The sequence below is a fragment of the Tenebrio molitor genome, chromosome 2 (genome assembly GCF_963966145.1).
Source record: "Tenebrio molitor chromosome 2, icTenMoli1.1, whole genome shotgun sequence".
In the NCBI taxonomy this organism is placed as follows: Eukaryota; Metazoa; Arthropoda; class Insecta; order Coleoptera; family Tenebrionidae; genus Tenebrio; species Tenebrio molitor.
Genome location: NC_091047.1, coordinates 28,910,161 through 28,930,553, shown reverse-complemented (window position 1 = coordinate 28,930,553; position 20,393 = coordinate 28,910,161). Strand labels below are relative to the sequence as shown.

The window sequence follows — 20,393 nt, the reverse complement described above, 5'->3', positions numbered from 1 at the left end:
CCATTTATAATTTCAGCAACAGGAATAGTACCGCAATCTCTTTTTAAAAATTTAAAAATTTTGGACTTAGAGAACACATTGGTGGTTGAAATTCAAAAAAGTATATTATTATACTCATGTCACATCGTGAGGAAATTCCTTAACATTGACGCAGAACATAAAACACAAAAAAGTCAAAATGTGGAGGCGAGACGCCGGTAATTATGTTGATAAGCACTGCACTATTACTTGATAGTATTATCCGTAATAGTGTATGTACTCCGGCAAAATTGCCGTGCCGCCGGGTGGAGATGGGATACGAAAATACAATAATGTGGTTTTAAATGGTGTTGAAAATGATAGCCTTTAGCTTCGATGCACAATGTAAGACGCCTCTTCATGTTCTCAAAAACACGCACCAATGTCTAAGGGCTTACTCGTTCGCATTCTTCCTTAATTCTGCTTTTCAAATCATCAATTGTGTGGAGATTCCTTGAAAACGGTTTTTAATGAGTAAACAGGTAATCAAGCGGCGTTCTTGCAGGCCAGAGATCTCGATTAACGAAGAGTCTCCCGTGCTATAGAGCCGTCTTGTTGAAAATACCCCTGAGCCATCATCGTGGAATTGATTGATGAAAACATCAAGAATGTTGTTCCAGTACCTACCTTTCAGCTGTTAGTGAATCATCAAGATCCTGACAGATAATTGGGACTCGTCTTCCATTTGACGTTGGACAGTCACAATCTCAATATTTTCCTCAGTACGAACCTTAGGTCGACCACTTCGAGGCTTCCGCTGAATACTGACACTTTCTCGAAATGTGTGAAATTTGTGACCACTGCGAAAATAAGATTCCATCATGAATATCTTTTGTTCAGGAGTGAAAACCATTTTCATAAATAAAATTTTGCGAACAAAAATTATGGTGATAAATGACGTTTCTGACAGTTCAGTTATTATTTTACAACCCTCGCCATACGTTTTTGTTTTTATGTCCTATATGCCATTCACGATGTTTTGGCATAAGGGGAGGCCATGGAAAAAGTGCATTTAAGTCCATACACGATTGGAAAAAAGTCTTATTTAGCGATGAAACTCGCTATAAAATGTACAGTTCTGACGGAATGAAACGTGTAAGACGACCAGTTACCACCAGAATACCAGATTCAATCTCAAGTACGCTACACCTACAATTAAACATGGAGGGGGGAGTGTTTTCTTATCGGGCTGTTTTTCGTGGAATGGAGTAGGCCCCTTGCACCGTATTGAGGGAATCATTGATAGATATTTTGTTTATCGGGACATTCTGCAAAATGTAATGCTACCATATGCAGAATGGGAAATGCCTTTGCGTTTCGTGTTTCAACATGATAACGACCCTAAACACACGACGCGACTTGTTCAGGAATGGTTTCACAATAACAATGCTGAGATTTTGCAGTGACCACCACAGTCTCCAGATCTCAACCTCATCGAAAACTTATGGGACGAGGTAGAACGTGGAATTCGCACAACTCGGTTTCCCAATACACAGGCATTGCTTGAAAAAATTAATGAAATTTGGGAAAATCTTCCAGACAATACCATTCAAAATTTGATTTCCTCAATGCCACGGCGCTGTAGAGCGATTATAAGTAATAATGGATATTCCATTAATTATTAGAGTAGTACTATTGATAATTGTTATTTTTTAATGTTCTTTTTAATTGTTGTTTTCGATAAGTTAAATAAAATCATCTTGTATAGAAGTGTTGCTCTACTTTTGTCGCAATGATTTTTTCAGTAATTTTTAATATTAACATTTTTGAAGCCAAACTATGCAGAAATTGTACCATTTTTGTCTGATGCATTACTTAACTTAAGAGGTGGTAATTCATTATGAATTTAATGAATTAATTTAAAAAATCTCCAAATTCTAAAACTATTTTTTAGTTACAATAGAAACAACAATTTTGTTGCTCTACTTTTGTCCAATAGTGTAGGTACAGCATTAACAACGACAAGCCACGAACAACCGGAAGTTACTCCTGTTATACGATTTAAAATATGTACGATCCAGTGTTACCAACTTAAACAGTCCTTCTTGATCACCTCGTAGTTGGACTTAATCCGCAATTCATAGTAACCAAACCTTAGGCATTCAAAATTACTTTTAAAAATTCTAGTTACATACAACATGAAAAACATTATTTTCCTAAAAGTTCGAATTCTAGGGAGTAATTTATTTTTGACTCGATTGTATCTACAGCGTGATCAACAATGACTGAGTCTGTTGGCAGTGAAACAAATGAAAAATATTAGTGTTTTTCTGTTTCGTAATTGGCATTGACCGGATGTTTTAACTTGAAACGACATTTAAAAAAAATTAGGTTATGTCGGGTATGTTTATGCCACGACCTGCTAGATAGTCAGAGTGTCTATAGCGGCCTGGGCGTAGACCGAAAAATCCTATGTTCTCATGATTCTGACGTTTAGGGTTGATTTCTGGGGTTGCTGTTAGCAACTAACTGTCATGCTATCACATCGTCATGTGCATCGTGACAATTTTGACATGCAGTCCACACACATGTATCTGCATGATGCATGCAGTCATGCATAGTTGTCCAGTAATAAATGATAGGTACATTACTTTAATTGTAATTACAGTTTGGATATTCTAAATAGCAAAAGCAAAATGTTGCGCACTGGTTCGGTTGTGCGGGAGGGACAAAGTTTCGGCGACGCGTTTTTTGCAAATATCTCGGTCAGTGGCGAGTGCAAATTCATAGAATAATAATTTGCCCAAAATGATATTATATTCAAAACTGTACAAAACGTAAAATATCCTTTCCACTCATTTCCACCAAGAATGGCACGGATTAATTAAGCAAATATAGGTAATTGTTTTGTTGTGGGCCCATCTTTATCTGAAATGACCCGCTTAGGAAATAATGTAGGTACTGCAAATCCAAGAATGAGATTATAATTTTAATATTAATCTAGAAATAGGAATTTGTTGTTGCTGCATTTACCGCAATATCGGTTCTAATATGATAAAAAAGCCAGTTCATAAACACTAACAGCAAAATGCTAAAAACCAGAAACACCACACAGAACTAGCATCAACAAAATTAATAAAATTGTTGTTATTAAAGCTACTTTTAAACTGCGACACTCTTTGAGTCTTTGACACTGCATTTTGACAACTTCACTGAATTCATAACATTTGTTTATGAGGTTATGATTTTTTAGTGACATTCCCCCCTAAAGTGGCGCCGTGGAGATCACAGGCACTAAAGCTTCGCCCAGGCAGATGTATAGTGAAATATGTCAATCATCAAGACGGCGGTGGTTTATGCTATTACAAAAATGACCCTTTAATGGTAAACGTCAAATTCGCCTGTCAACTCTGTCAAAGCTGACAACCGGAAATGCGTTTAGATTACAGTGATACCAAAATCATTCAAATTTGCATTGTTTCATATGTACAGTTGGGAGCACGGAATTTCGCACACCAATTTTTATGTCATTAAAAAAAAACTATGTAGTCTAAGCTTTATTGTTACAATAACAATCAATCATGACATATGTGATCATGACTGACGTTTCACCTAAACTGTCATGAAAATGCCGCCAGTATCTAATTTTAATAAAAATTTTTTAATAAAATAATAACTTTGATACAACATGAAATGTCTTACAGACAAATTTCGGCACAGTTTTTTCTATCATGAAGAGACGGTAGAACGGCTACCAGGGTCCGGAGGACATCTATACTTGGGCCAACCAACAGATATACCTAGTAATAAAAAAAAGGGGATGTGGCCTAGTTGCGTAGAACGATATACGCCGAAGCCTGTTTCACAATGAAGCAGGTTCTTTGCCATTTGTCATTCTTATATGTCTTGAAAAAAAAAATTATTTTGTAATCCAAATCGAAAAATGCCAAGGAAAACAAACAAACATAAATACGTGGTCAAACTCCCGAAGTGAGGTTAAAACGAATGAGATGCCGGATGCGGGATGCCGTCAAATAATTTTTGTGGATGTACAATTGCGAGCATAAAATTTTGGTAGTCAATGTCATTGCCTAAGATGCTCTCTTGTGAAACGAACGTGTGGATGTCAAATAGCTGTCTTGTTTATGACATTCACGTCAGTGTTTTCTGTCAACTTCGAGCCACTTGTAAGAGCATTCTCATGAAAATAAGTTAAAGTAACAATTTAGCAAATATTTATTATAACGCAAACAACATCAAAACTATGAAATTAGTATTTAGTCATTTCTCCGTTGGCCTCGTAAACTTTAAGTAGTCGGTTGGGCATGGACAGACATAAATTTGTAAAATAATGCCGGGGTAAATCATGCCATGCCTCACTAATTGCAGTCAAGAGTTGATCTTTGTTTTCAAATCTCACTCGGTGCCTTTTCATGCTTTTAACTACTGCAGCCCACATATTTTCGATCGGGTTTAAGTCAGGGCTCAAACTCGGCCAGTCAAGAACGTTGATACCATGGTTTTGAAACCATTCTGAGACCCTGTGAGCGGTATGCACCGGACAGTTATCTTGCTGGAAGACAAAGTTATCTTCCGGATAGACAACCCTTACTGAAGGCACCATAATTTCTTCCAAAATCCTGGTATAAATGTGACTTGTAAGGCGTTCTTCAATGTGTACGATTACCCCAGGACTCTTTGCGGAAACCCAAGCCCACATATTTACCGAGAATCTACCACTATTATCATTTTTGTGCACATATTTCGGGTTGTACCTTTGATTCCTCGGTCTATAAACGCGCATTCGTCCATTCGAAGCTGACTGAAAAACTTTTTCGTCGCTAAATATTACGTTTTCCCAAAAATCGTTTCCTCGTAACATGTATTCCAGCGCAAATGCCAGTCTTGCCTCTTGTGAATTTATGGCTTGATCCTGTGATTGATATTGTGAAGAACTTATTTCGGAAGATTGGGCAAAATTAATGTGAAATCTTTCATTTGAAAACGTTCTTCCTTTAATAATTTCATTAGGAGAATCTGACTCGGAATTTGATTGGGATTTTGATGCAGGTAATGATTCAGAATTTACTAATGAAATTATGGAAGTTGAATAGTTTTGTTCTTTTTTGTCATAGACAATGGGTGTGTAAATATTTTGCAGAAAGATTCGAATAAAGTAAGGCTTAATAAGTAGGTACAAGATTTTATACAATCTAGTTTTAGGAATGTTTTGGTTAAAATGAAAAATTCATTGAGAAGTTACTAACTGGTTGGTTAAGACACTGTATAGGTGGGTTATCTAAGTGGTGCATAAATTAACAGGAGCCACTTCGTCTTTCGGTCCCGGTCCCTACTATTCTGTAGTATGTTCAAGTCAGTTTCCTGTTTTGTAAAATTGGATTAAAAATGTGTAAGTATTGTTCTATTGCAAACTAGTAAAACTGACAACAATGCACTAGACAATGACGCAGTTTATAACCTCAAATTTAGAAAACCATAACCAAATTCAACAGACAGGCTTTACTGCCAACTTAAATGCACTTTTTCCATGGCCTCCCCTTATGCCAAAACATCGTGAATGGCATATACCATTCACGATTGTTTCAAATTCGGACTATCTATGAAAATCTGACATTTTAGTTGGCAGTATTGTGATTTGTCATGCTCATGATAAATATGTGATAATTGACCGCATTAGGAACAATGATCGTAAAATTGTAATTGAATTAATTGAAATGAAACATGCATATTTGTAGGGCAGTTCTGGGTAAATTCTTATTAACTAAATTAATGACGGAATTAACAACAGTGCGAATATTTAAAAACGAAACGTCATATGACAGGACCTGACGCCAATCTAACAAAAAAATATCTTGGCCTGCTGCGTGTTTAAAACAATCGTGAAAATTCCAAAATTACCAGCGGTTAATCTATTATTTCTTTGCCTCTTCCACTCGCCATTATTGCAATGCCCCATTGGAATTTATGCAACATCACACAAAGTAAAGTTGACTCAAGTTGCAAAAAACCACTTGGCATTTGCAACAGCACTTTTATGGCATTAGTCATTTGAAATTACTTTAAAACTGTACTTATATGGAAAATATCCAACCCAAACTATGATTTTCTGGTCCCTTTGTGCCTTTATTTGGTTCAAAAATATGAAAAAAATGCTGTTGCAAATGACAAGTGGTTTTTTGCAACTTGAGTCAACTTTACCTAAACACATTTAAAAATTCTTGTTTTATTTTCTCATATGTAGCCACTGACATATCCATCATTTCGTCATCACCCAATCCACTAAAACAGGCACCGTAATCAGAATCTGCACTCATTTCCAAGGGCGTAGCCAGGATTCTATATAGAGGGGGGCAGATTAAGAAAATCCTAGACTATATTGTTTTAATCGTTTAAAATAATTTTTAACATATGAGTATCTCACATTAGTAGTGGAGGTGAGGTAAAAATTAAAAACAAAATGTAACAACCAGCTTTATTACTTGATGAGTAATCTGCGCGGTTCTTCACTAAATTTATTTAAAACTTCTCTTACAATTTCATTTTTTTTTCTTGGACAATTTTCCGGTGTACGCTTAACATACACAACCCGTTTAAACGGTTTTCGGTCATCGTAGACCTCAGCCACGTTTTGACACGTCGCAGGGTAGAAAAAGACCTTTCTATATTACTTGTTGTACACGGTTGTGCCAACGATATAAGTATGGCTTTTTTAGTTGCCGGGAAGAAAGTGTCCGCCTCCTTTAATACATCAGTAAAGTCTAATTTTTCTAGACCTTCTCTTTCTATACCTTTATCCTTCCAAAGTTTATACCATAATTCCGCTTCATGCTCAAAAAGAGGAAGATCATAGTACTGACAGAAATCTTGCGATTTTTCTTTAAAATCAACCAGTGACATATTTAACATCGAACATGGATGTATCGACATTAAACTAAAAGCTGGTAAATGTTCATTAGAAAAACGCTGGTCGAGTGCGGATATCAAAGAATCTAAATAAGGAATGATAACTGATCGCTTCCAAAATTTGCATAAACTCTCAGCTGGGTGATTGGACCGATGTTGTTGGCGACATGCAATACGCGGGATTTGCAAATCAGTGCCAATGGCAGTTGCAGTTCTATGTGCAATGTCTAAAATAGTCTGACTCTCGCTGTCTGCGTTACCGCGATGATTTTCAATAACAGAAATAATTCTCTTGATATGATTCACGCACGTGTACATATCGACAGCCTTCGATTGTAAAGCATTGGCAACAGGTTCCAATATACCTGAATATTTGGCTATCAATGTAACGCATATAATGAAAACAGATTTAGTAGCAGCACAATGTAATTGATAAGCAGTTTTTCTTGCAGCAGCATTCCCTTCTGTAGATATAATTCCAAGTCCATTAATAATTTCTTCAAAATGTTTGTTAAAAATGGCAATACTCTTATATTTTTGCGACCAGCGTGTCTCACATAAAAGCTCGTGAGCATTATCCGATCGCTCTTCTAGGGGGGGGCAGCTGCCCCTCCCTGCCCGTACCTCGCTACGCCCTTGCTCATTTCTGAATTTTCCTTTTTTATTAACTGCTTTTTGAGTTTGTCTACTTTTTAATGAATGGAATGGTTCGAAAAATTTTTGGTGTAAATATCAACATCATTACAACCTAAAACTTTCTCCAATAGTTCATATACAAATGTTTTTTTTTCGGCCTCCGTCTAGAAACACTGATGTTTCATTCGTCTAAATCGTCTGGAAACTACGTAGAGGGAAACTAGCATTTCCCTGTCTAGGCAAGAAAATCGACACAGGAATTTTTAATTAAAGATTTTAGGTTGGCAGCACAAAATGTCAGTGTCATGCGGCATTTTTGTACAATTTTTTAAGTGTAAGATATTGATGTGGAACAAATTTGTATCCTTTATCGCAAGCTGTACATTGTGTATAGCAGGGCCGAGGGGGGTATCAAGCGACGGGTTAGGAAGGCATTGGTTAGGAATAACAGAAACGACGACGACGGTTTTGAATATTTGAGGAATTGGTCGATTTTTGTCGTGACAGTCGCTTCTTGAATCCTTTATGTTGCCAATGGAAGAAAAATAAATACCCTGTCTAGTAATTTTTTAACAAAAATGATTATATTTTGCTTTAAATAAATTGTCGGCCGAAAAATGTTTGTGTATTACACGGCTAGAAAATGTTTTGCAAGTGCTTGCACTTGCAAACTGGCATTTTCTAGCCTTGTGGTACCGTGTGAGCAACAATTACTGTTTGAGTTAGCAATAAATTCTGGTGATTTTTGGTGACTTTTATGTCATGTTCCAATGAAAAAACCATTTTACTAATAAATGATTACAAAAACCAAGACGTTTAAATTTGAAATGTGTGCCAGCTGTCAATAATGTCAATAAAACAAACCGAAATAGGTACAATTCACAGTCTTGAAAATTTCATGTAAATTTTTTTATTGCCAACTGAAATAGTTATTGTTGCTCACCCGGTACAAATAACTATTGTTGTTAAAACTTATGGCTGCCGCAAACCATCTTCCGGGGTAAGAACCTCGGAGTGAAAAGTGAATTATTTTCCCCTAGCAAATTTATTTATTGTAAGATTTAACGGAGTCGTATAAAAGGCTAGACGACAAATTGGCAACTCTACTTAGAGCCTAAACAAATGATATAAATAAAGAACAATTTAAAAATTCAGAATATTATGCTCAGTAAAACGAAACTGTTTGACATGTGACAGCAACCAGTAATGCACCATTTCGCATTTTGACTTATTTTAATTACAGGAAACAGAGAAAGTAAATTCTGCTGGAAGTTTAAAAGAATTCTATTTTTGCAGGAAATAGGACAGCCAATGAACAGGGTTGCTTTGGTAGTAATTTCGCTGTTTTAGCCATTACCTAGCAGATGTCGCTCGCGTCTCTCATAGCAGCTGTTTCATGACCTACTTTCATCAGGAATCTATGCACATTCCTGCACGTGTGAATCAGGTTTGTGACGTAACGTGACGTTTCAGGCCCGCCTTTGATGCACACGTTTTACTATCTTTTTCTACAAGAACTGCGGCAGCACACGACACCGCGTCCACAATTTTCTATTCATGAGTTTTTTTGTGATAGTTTTTTCCCCTCATTATTTAATAATTCGACAGATTTATAGTAACACATACCGTCATCCGAGTAGCAGGAAATCTGCCGTACAATACAACAGGTGTTAAGGCTAATCCTTTTATTCTCAAGTGCACTAAGTCGAGTCAGATTTAATAAAACCCAGAGTTAAGTACACATAAATCAACACTAACCAACATCTGAGACGCGTACACGCTACAGGTAGTATTATAAATAACTCAAACGGGAGTTTGGTGCGCTCAGCTCTGTGTATTTTCTCTGATATCGCAGGTTTTTCAAACTCTGTACCATGAAAGAAAAAGGATGTCTGAAATTGATTCGGCTCGGAGATGAATGACACAACAAATGTCAAAAATGACAACTGTCACGTACAACAGCACACTTCGATTTCACTTTTTTGTGATACCAGTTGCAGAAGCGGCTAATTTCATGTTTTATGCATCGTTAACAGAAAATAAATAACCAAAATCAGATTTCAAACATCTTAGTTTTTCAAACTGTGACGTCACATTTAGGACTGTCAAACCGCAAAGAGTTTTTAGTGTGTTCTTTGTTACATTTATTGGCCATTTTACTGTTATTTATTTATTTTTTTATTGTACTAGTTTATTACTTTTACTTTTGGATTTTTGTGGACAACATAATGGAGTGACATTTATGGCATTTAAATCAATTCGAGCCAGTCACGACCGGTAGGGAGCGTGCTATCTGAGAACTGTCAATGAATTTCTTATTAGATTACGATGGGAAAAAGAGCGTGCAGGAAGTGGCTGCAAAGTGAGTTAGATTTTTGGGAAAAATTTGAAGAGGAGTTGTGAAGTCAAGTGAAGTGACGCTTTAGAAAAAGTAAAATCCCGGAAACCCATTCGTAGCCTAATTGAATAAAAAATAGTTATGTATTAAGTTGATTAGATTGTGACAATTCCGTTATCAAAGTAATCGCGTGCGTTACGCGTTTTCAGCGACCTCTGTGACTCCAGCTAAAAATTCTAAAGTCAGTAGACACTCTCCTTTGCCCCTCATTTATAGGTCAAGGAATTTTTTTCTCTAAAAACAGATTTTTATCTTTTATCGCTAAGTCTTCGGATGAATAACACAAGTGTCACACACGCATTAGGTACAGTCGTGTTTGTAGCAAGTCGCTTATCTGAAAATAATAACTTTTTTAATCGCTCTTGGACATTTTAGTCGAATGCGGCGAAATGGCCATGATCAAATGCCACAAATTCAATCCAACATTCGCGATAGACGCCTTGAACGGTACTTCCTCCGAAAATATCAGTGATTTTTTGCAAGGTTCTCGATTTATTAATCTTCCGTAAATACAATCGATGACATTTTTTTAAAAAATTGTATCACAGCCGAGTGGGCGGCCATTAAGATAAAGTTTAAATGGCAAGTCATAAATCGCATCGAAAATTTACACTAAGTGCTACCAATCGTTGTGCTCGAGTCGATTTATTACACGGTGAATGTCAAAAAATCAAAAATTTAAATAACCAAAGACTATAAATGCCATCAATGAAAGTAAACGCGATGAGATTTGCATAACAAATTTCTAAAATAAAATGAATATTCATGTCATCGGGTCAAAGACAACGAGAACTGCGATCTAAAAAATGTTTGTTTTGAAAAGTTGAGGGCGGCGGTCGCACAAAGGCACGTCTGTGATTAGTACGGACAACTTCAGTGTGGCCCCGTAAGTTCTTGTTCCTAATATGGAGTTGTTAGTTGATTTGCACGTTTTAATGTGACAAATTCGCTTTATCTGTCGGTAATCAGGATTACGGATTTCCTGGAAGTATTTATAAAAAATGTAGACTTTTCCGATAGAAAAAATCTTGATAGTGACATGAAACAAGCTTAATAAATTAAATAAATTCTGACAGATTGGGGTTAGGTACCGTGTCTGTCATAAAAAAGTTTCCAGCGTAGTGTAAAATGATGCATTTGTTCAATCTTGAAGGATTTATGACAGGAAAGGGAGAGTGTTTATGAAGTCTTTTGTTTACAGCGTAAGCTTTGATGTTAATTTTTACACAGAACAAAATCTATTTTGTGGTCGAAATATATGAGGATGTTCATCAAATTTATTTATACAAATACTTTTAACTATGATTTTCAAATGGTAGTAATGTTTTCCCTTTACTTTTTTCTAATTTATCATTATTTAAATAAATAATATCTAATAAAAATTAAAAATCAATAAAGGAATTTTAAAATGTGCATTAACGTTCGCCCTTTATCTTTTCTAATTTATTATGATTTAAATAAAGAAATGTTAAAATGTAGTAACGTTTTCCTTTAATCTTTTCTAATTTATCGTTATTTAAATAAAAAAATTTAAAAATGTGTAGTAACATTTTCCTTGTGCCTTATCTAATTTATCATTATTTAAATAAACAACCATTATCAACAAAACCATCATTTCATTTAAATAACTAGGACATGGTGTAACAATTATTTATTTATTAATTTTTCGATAACATTTAAAAAAGTACTTTCAATTTTCAAAAAATCGACACTCCGATTTTTTCTCAGTTCTGAATGTCTTTTTAAGTAAACATCTTGTATACGAACTTAAGTTATTACTTAAGTACATACCTACATAACATTCATATTATGATTTCTATCATTTAGTTGAAACACATTTGACTGAAATTATTTATTTAGACAGACTTGTCGAAAATAAAAAATGATACCTACTCCTAATTTTTTGCAAATATGTACACTTGCTTTCAAAACTTTCCCGTACACCTATTTTTCGCTGTATTAAATCAGGGTAGTAATTAATCAACTCAATAAACTTTTGAAAAGTCAAAATGCCTCGACTGACAGAGCAAGACAAAGTTTTGATGCTTTCCACATTAGAAGAGGAGTGGTCCGTAAGAAGGGTTGCTACTCATAATGGGCTAATAAAAGCACTGTTCTCCAAGTAAAGAAGAGGTGAGAACAAGAAGGAACCGTGAGTAGAAGACCGATCGTAATTTTTTTAGTTGCTGTCAACGTCATCTTTAACCTAATCTCAAAATTACCCGTTCACACTGCTTAAATTTTGCAAAATCGTTGTAACTTGATTTTGAATGTGTACGCGATAGTTTTGAAAGCAAGTGTACATACATACATATTTCAAATTTTTATTTTCAAGCAATATCGTTTTCCGTTTGCTTTCTTTAGTTTCTGATTATTCAAACGAACAACCTTCAACAGCAAAACCTTCGTTTAATTTAAATAAATAGAAAACGATACAAAATTTGTTTACATATTTACCTTGTTAAATAATTTTTAATTTTCAAAAAAAATAATGGATTTTTAAAACAGACACATTGATTCTCTTATTTATACATATTTAGATATGAACGTTACTATTACCAATTTTGTGGAGATACGTTATTAAAACTCATCACCAATATTAAGTATGTAGGTACAACGGTTATTCTGGGTTTTATCTGAAATGATTATATATTTTTTAAACACTTATATGTAGTCAACTAAGTTGTCTTTTAAGTGATCTAAGTTTATTTTCTTCACAATAAATCAATATAAAATAAACTGCGTTTAGAACAAAAATACATTATTAAAACCTGTAATATGGGCATAACGTTTCATAAATTGTTGATGTTGAAGTTGATTTTAAGTGATCTAAGTTTATTTTCTTCACAATAAATCAATACAAAATAAACTGCGTTTAGAACAAAAATAAATTATTAAAACCTGTAATATGGGCATAACGTTTCATAAATTGTTGATGTTGAAGTTGATTAATTGACTGCCAGCAAAATCTATGAATATGGATAAAACTTGAAAGAACAAGAAAACTTGGATTACTAAGAGTACATATGTATTTAAGAATATAAACTTAAATTAAAGTTGCAGAAGAAGTTCTAAGTCTTGTACATTGAATAACACGTCGTTGCAAACCAGACAAAAATATTAAAAAGTCATCATTACAATTGAGTAGGAAACATTCTATCCTTCTAAACAACAGAACGAACTCAAATTAGTGCATTTTTTAAAGTTACTTAACAATATGTTGTATGCCTGGGTAGATATATTTTACTTAAACAATTTTATATTTTCGGTTTTACAAAGGTGCTAAACCTCACGAGGGTGATCTAAACGATTTGTCAAAGCATGACGTACAGTCTTGACTCTTGATAAGAAAACGATTTTTTATTGTGTTTTTGTACTGTTGTTTTGAATGTTTCAGTTCTAAATAATTTCATATGAATAAACAAATCTAAGAAAGAAAACAAGAAAATCAGGAGATTATTTCATAAGGGAATAAGTTTTTGTTATTAAATTGTGAAAATAACAAGCATTTGATGTAAGTTCGTCAGAGATAAGGCAAAATTTCTGAAAACTGTAAATCCAATGCGCAGAAATTTGTCACCGTCTAAAATTTTCGAAAAACGGACACAATTCGATGCGAAAACTGTGTCACCCACAACAAATCCAAGTTGGCGAAAAACAGTTGGTATTGTCTCTTTGGTCGTCGATGACCATTAAAACCGCACAACAACAGCATTAAACAAAACAGCGACGTTTTCTGGGTGTTTATGTGTGTGCGTATTTATTTATTCTGCATTTATTGCAATTCAGTTGTCGGAATAAAAGTTTTACACACACACGCGCGTTTTGTAACTAGTCTAACGGCAAAAAGCGTACGTGTAGTAGCCGCGACCATAGTAAAATCGACCCCGTCGAAATTACAAATTACGTCAAAAAAAAAACCACGCGCTTTTATGTAGCGCGCACGAAATCAAATCGCAATGTTTCACTTTCAAAACGTACGTCAGCACGAATGTGCAGTCAGAGCGCATGAGCCCCCTTAACCACTACAAACAGCAGGAATAGTGCTAAGCAATCTCAGTATCAAGTTGGCTTGGGCAAGCGCACGAACGGTGTGGTCCCCAAGTAGGCTCTGACAGTCCACCTGACAAGCTTCAGTATCACGTTGGCGCGGACGGACAAGTGACAAAAGACAGTTAGTCGAGGGTGTCTAGATTTTTTTTTTCGGAAGTAGTACCGGAGTTGTATTTGTGTGTTTGTGTTGGGAGATGTTTAAATTTTGGGAAAGTGCGTAGTGCGTGAGGAGTTTCGGCAGTGAAAGTGGACCTGGTGAAAGTCGTACCGGAAAAATGGATTCTCCGCAAATGTACGACAACCATCAGCAAGGGCAATCTTCCGGGGGTATGAACAATAACGAATCGAAGAAGTCGGTGATCATGAACAACAATAATCTTACGACGCTGAACAACAACACGGGCATCTCGAAGCAGACGACGGCGCTGCTGAAGCAGCACCACCTGCAGCAGTACCAGCAGCAGGAGCTTAACGACCTGAACACCCCCGAGATCTCTCTCGACCTGCAGAACCTGATCGACGACTCGCAGTTCGGCGATGGGTTGTTTTCTGACATACTGCAGGGGCAGCAGGGCAAGCACCTGCAAGGGCTGCCGACGCGGCCCGTGATGGGCACGCCGACGTACCCGCGAACGACCCTCGCGTACATGCCCCAGCCGGTGCACAGCGGCGCCACCTACTCCGCCACCCAGAACTCCAACAGCGACTCGAACAGTTCGGCGGGCAGCGACGTGCCGAGCATCAAGGAGGAGCCGGTGGACCCGCAGGAGTACCGTCGCCAGGCGTGCAACGTGCTGCCCAACGGCTACATGGGCCCGTACCCTGCCGCTCCCGGCGCCGCCACCTTCACCACTCTGGCGCCCAGCCCCGTCATGCACCACCAGCTCAACCTGAACGCGATGAAGGGCAAGGGCATGATGCTGAACCAGCACATCGCGCGCAAGTCGGTAAAACCCTGCGACAAGAACAGCGACGAGTACCGCCGCCGGAGGGAACGGAACAACATCGCCGTCAGGAAGAGCCGGGAAAAGGCGAAAGTGCGGACGAGGGAGACCGAGGAGAAGGTGAAGATCTTGGTGAAGGAGAACGAGAGGCTGCAGAAGAGGATAGAGCTGCTGACGGAGGAGTTGAACGTGCTCAGGAGCCTCTTCTCGAACGTGGGAGTGTTACCGGAGCACGTCCACAGGGAGATCAACAAACATTTGGACACCTTCCAGTTGCAGCAACAACAGCAGCAGCAGCACATGTAAGAGCTTGTTGCGCTTTCTCCCTCCCGGACCTAACGTTTTTCTCCCCAGGTCCGAAGACAGACAGAGGATGATGGACAATATCCACGATTACGGACCGTAGCCTCTGCTGCTCGTTCACGAATCGAAAGAGCTTTAATCCCCAAAATGACAATAAACTTGCTGCCTTGTCGCGTAAGGCCGATCATTCGAATTTCGGAGAGTTTTGTCCCCTTTGAAGAATCTTCAAGGTTCGTTTAGTTTATGATAGATCTCCTATTACGACGTGTTCTGTTAAGTAAGGACTTATTTAATTTATTAGAGATACAGATCGGGTCCTGCAAGAGGTTGGGGATTTGTTTGTGATCTGTGCAACGAAACTGTTTCCAGCGGAAACGTCTCCCGAGTCTTTTGCCGGACCGCATTCTTCAACAAGAGTTTGTTAACGGGTATTAAAATTACATTAGAATTATTCCGTTCGTTTTTTGTGATCGATAAATTGTATTTAAAACAATGCGACTATATTATTGTAATATAGATTTATATTTTTAAACCGATGCAATCCGTGTACCTTCTTAACTGTTAGTAAATTAAATGTATTTGAGATGTATTTTTCTACAAAAAATATATCGTTGTTACACCTTATAATTTTATTATTGTAATATATATTTGTAAGTTAATGTATAAATGTATAATGTATAGAGTGTACTTGTAAATCTTAATATATTTCCAAAGAACTACATTTTTTGTAAAGATGTTTATAATAATGGTGTATATTTTATACTACTTAAAATGTTCTTGTTTTTATTATTTAATAAATATCTCGGATTTACTTTGTCGTTTTATTTGCCCTGGCTGAGTGTGTTGCCAGATAACGAGCACAATGGAAATCTCGCAGGAAAAAATACAGCGTGACTCATAAAACAAATGTGAAAGTTACCAGACCAACGGTGGTGACATTTACGGGTGAATTCACTCCACGCCGGACTCGACTGCAATTTTCGTTTCTATTCCACACAACAAAAAAACCAATTAATACAGCCGATAAACGAATCTACAAGTTAGCGGTACCTCTCTCCGCGATTCAGGAAATTCCTTGTTTATTGTGTGGTGTCATCCTCAAGCTTCAAGCTATGACTGTGAGAGTATGACGAAGTTTTTTCCGTCACTCTGCCAACGGGTCGATCACGTAAAAACGTTTTTGAAATTAACATGCTGGTCGAGCGACACCCGCGAACGTGAAATATGAAGCCTCCTCGATGAGATTTTCATGAGTAATAATTAATGTTGATTATCATCGTTACCTAAGCCTAACCTACTTTTTATTTTAATACTTACCATTTTCTGTAATAAAAAGATTATTACGTAAGCAAAATATTTACGTTGCTTAATGTTGTAGTAATAGCAAATTTTCTAAAATCTGTCAGGAGTCTGAAACACTTCAACCCAAAAGAAAACGTGAGTGAGTAGGTACCACGAGGTAGCAGTACCACATCGAGGATTGAATTCTTACCATATTTTTTGCTGCTTGACTGAATTCATTTTATTTTCTAGAATACTGTTATTATTACTTACAATCTTTCGGTGTCAGTAATAAAACAAGAAATTATTTGATAACCCTGTAAAGTATTTTAACACCCTGTACATATTTTTGAGATGTTACCAACACCAAATTATAAATGAAAGTTTATTACTTTCTTTGACTATACGGGTATGTATATTTAATTTGTCTTCCCAAAAATTAGCAAATTTTGTACAGTACATCACTGCTATAATTCAGATGATCTCATTTTCTGGTTTCAAATGTTCAAATTAAATTTCTATAAGGTTGCTTAGAAAGTGAGATTTGTCCTATGAAATGATTTCTTACAGAAAAGAATAAGAAACTTTATTGGGTTCAATGGACTTGAAAACGTGTCTTCTTTGTGAGGAAAATTTTTAATATTTTCATACGTATTTGAATTTCTAGCAAGAAAGAAAAATATTTCTGTGATAATTAAGTGAAAATAAACCATGAAAGTAACAACCGCCTATAGTGGTAATAAAGTGTCTGTAACTCTATATCATAGAGGTGTTTGGTGGGCTCTAGAACAGAATTGAACAGAACATTCTGAAGATTTGAGTATAAGGCTTTTTGCTACCTAACCTCACTTTCTATTGACTGATGACGTAGGTAACCTCACTTTTAGTGATGGCTGTTTTGTCGCAAGCCACGTTTAAACAATTTCGAGACTTTAGAAAAACATCAAAAAGACAACAATTTAGTAAATCGTACATCAGTTTCAACAAGAATGTGGTGATCTTGTCAAACTAATTTTTATGCATGGATATGTATCTGATATCAGATTTGTTTACATATTTGGTCGTTCCGATCAAAATTTGGACAAACACATTTTCTAACAAAGTGCAAGTGTGTCCTGGTCGGTGTTCTCGATAATTCGCTTAATCATTCCTGATAACGTCGTGATCTTTTGTTACGCGTGTCTAGATTTTGGACATTAGCCCATTCCTCATTAATCACAATTCCACTTTCTAATCTGATAGAAAAATTCATTCACCCGAAAATTTTTCATTCAAAAATGACAACCAGTTATCGTTCAAGTAACCGTAAAAATATTCAGATCAAAGTTGTGACTCATGGATTCGATATTATCGGTACTGTCACCAATTAATGTAATTCGAAAATAATTATTCTATTCGTGAACAAAAATTAAGTGTTTCGTTACGAACGGTGAAAATAATGCGTCTAGTTTTTTCACAAACTAATGAAAAATTAATAGTGCATTTAAAATAACTCAGAATGACTCACTTTTACACTAAACTGCAGATCGTTATCTGGTTTAATATCGGAGAATGACATTTGATTCTTAGGGGAACGTCAATTGTCAAAAATTGTCAAGCTTCGAGTATGTCCACGTGTTGTTTCTGCCTTAGCATTAGAACTGGGTGTTTAATAGGGTCTTTCGTTTTTTTAGTAAGTTCCTCATCACCGCACAAAATCTCACCCATCAGTACCCCAGTACACGTCTTTACGTGTAAACGTCAACTTTAATTCTTTGATTGCAGACGATTGCTATTACGAAAATCCTTCTCCTGATCCTCCTCCCTTTACCGGAAGGTCCCGAGACTGTGATATCCCTCAACGTAGTTTTACTGACTTTAGCTGGCGTGTTGCTCTTGGTTGGAGTCACAAAGGTACCTCCCATTATATCACTTTTAAAATACAAATCTTTGTTGTTTTGAAGGAAGACCGCGTTTGTATTATCATTTTTATTTGTTTCAACGTTTGTGCGATGGTACTGCAAGCATTGGGTTTGTTAATTGTGTACCTCGGTAATACCAACGACACAGTTGCTCAGTGGATATTGGTGATGTTAATTGTGGAGCATAGTGAGTGCCTTGGCGTATTCTTTTTTTCCTAGGAGATCTTTTAACGATTTTTGCAGTACCTTTTCTGTATATGATTCCCATTGGAGTTATCGAGTACCGAATCATCAAGGAAACACATCTACAGATCGCCGATAATTATTCTAGATCTGCGCTAAGAATGAGTGCACCTCATGCGGGCCAAGTACCGGGATTAGGGTTTTAATCAGTAAATTTGCAATAAGGTTTAGGGATTTCTATTTTACAACTAGGTTAGGTTATTCAACTACTAAGTACTAAGGTCACTTAGATACTCCAAAATATATTTTTACCAACAGTAAATAACAGAATTATTAAAAGAAATAAATGTTTTGCGTGTCTTTCTCTTTCATTATCTCAAAATTTTGAGAACCGTCACAAATCTGACGCAAAGTAATTATAGTTTGAAAAACTTAGTGTGGCTGGTTAAATGTACAGATGGGAAAAGGAGAAACTAAGACCGACTATGCTGGAATAGGAGAAAGAAAGAGAAATATTCAGATTTTTATATGCATCTTACCCTCAGCGGCCACGTTAGGTTTGTCAAGCTGTACTGCATTAAAGTGTGATGTGGAATAAAGGAAAATATGTGTTGATTCCCTGAGAATTTAAATAACCTTCATATGGTTTTTTAATCCCTTAAACTCAGTTAGAGTTCATCACAAAAAAAAGCTGGCAAAATGACCTTCTAACTTTCTGCTTTATATATTTTTATACAGGTTTTTGAAATACACATGCAAAAAAAAATTAGCTGTTTGAGGGTTCCAAAAGGTTCAGTAACCTTTTCTAGTCCCATTTGCGCCACTTATAAATTATTTTGTTATTTTAACATACAATAATTAATTATTATGGTTGCTAAGCAACCAGGACTACATTATTAACCAATTTTAATTTAGTAACGTATTATTCACGATCTTTTTGGGACCGAGTTGGCTATGATTTTTTCTTTTCATGTTGGACTAACTGACTCAGTGATGCAACGGATGCAATTTTTTTTCCTGTCAGTGTCTGTTCGACATTTTCTTGCCACCGGATTGCCAGATTTATTATTTTAATATTCGTAAGAAACTGAATTATTTATTAAGCATGTAAAAATACTTTAACTTTCCGCCAAAGGAACAGTCAAAATTGCCAAAATAATTTGAGATGATAAAAAATTTCTATTAAACGATTTAATTTAATTTAAAAATAACAGATCAGATTCAAGAGATCCGGCAACAATGTACCTATTCAGAAAATATAACCCTAAACTGAAAACAACCTAACCTAACACAAAAAGTGTCAATTTCCTTTAGGAAATTTTGTTATCACCGATGTACTGCCAACAAAATCACTAGATGGCCATAGCCAACTCGGTCCCAAAAAGATCGTGAATGCCTTATACTGGAAATTTCCAACAATCTTTACTTGTTTTTATCTCGAAAACGAGAAGACTCTTATTATTAAAAAAAAAAACAGTTGATGATTTCTATCTATCATCGCTAATTACCGTTTTTTATGTGTATTTTACAACACCCTGTATGCTTATGGCACTTACATTTACATTCTTTAATTTGGTATAGCAGCGTTTTATATAAAATTATTTCTGATTTCATATTTACACATTATCTTATCTGACATTTTTGATACATATTTAACACGTCTACACCCGTCTAACCTCAGTTACATTTTCACCCAAACATAACTTACACTACAGACTTTTGGAAAATTTGCACGTGTACGCATAGTAAGAAAATGGACGAATCTTTTATTCATTTTCACAGAGTATTTCAATTTTTATCTTAACGTTAACT

The 20,393-nt window shown here is 36.0% G+C and overlaps 2 protein-coding genes across 2 annotated transcripts; both read left to right on the top strand.

Moving 5' to 3' along the window:
• The first annotated feature begins 13,940 nt into the window (after positions 1-13,940).
• slbo (slow border cells) lies at positions 13,941-16,027 on the top strand. Its single transcript, XM_069037961.1, has 2 exons — positions 13,941-15,215; positions 15,268-16,027. The coding sequence occupies exons 1-2, from the start codon at positions 14,245-14,247 to the stop codon at positions 15,317-15,319; spliced, it is 1,023 nt and encodes a 340-aa protein (XP_068894062.1). The 5' UTR covers positions 13,941-14,244; the 3' UTR covers positions 15,320-16,027.
• Positions 16,028-17,081: 1,054 nt separating this feature from the next.
• On the top strand, positions 17,082-18,940 carry LOC138123322 (uncharacterized). Its single transcript, XM_069037962.1, has 4 exons — positions 17,082-18,169; positions 18,262-18,390; positions 18,441-18,585; positions 18,642-18,940. Exons 1-4 carry the CDS (start codon positions 18,104-18,106, stop codon positions 18,785-18,787), a joined length of 486 nt encoding a protein of 161 aa, XP_068894063.1. The 5' UTR covers positions 17,082-18,103; the 3' UTR covers positions 18,788-18,940.
• The last annotated feature ends 1,453 nt before the right edge of the window (positions 18,941-20,393 follow it).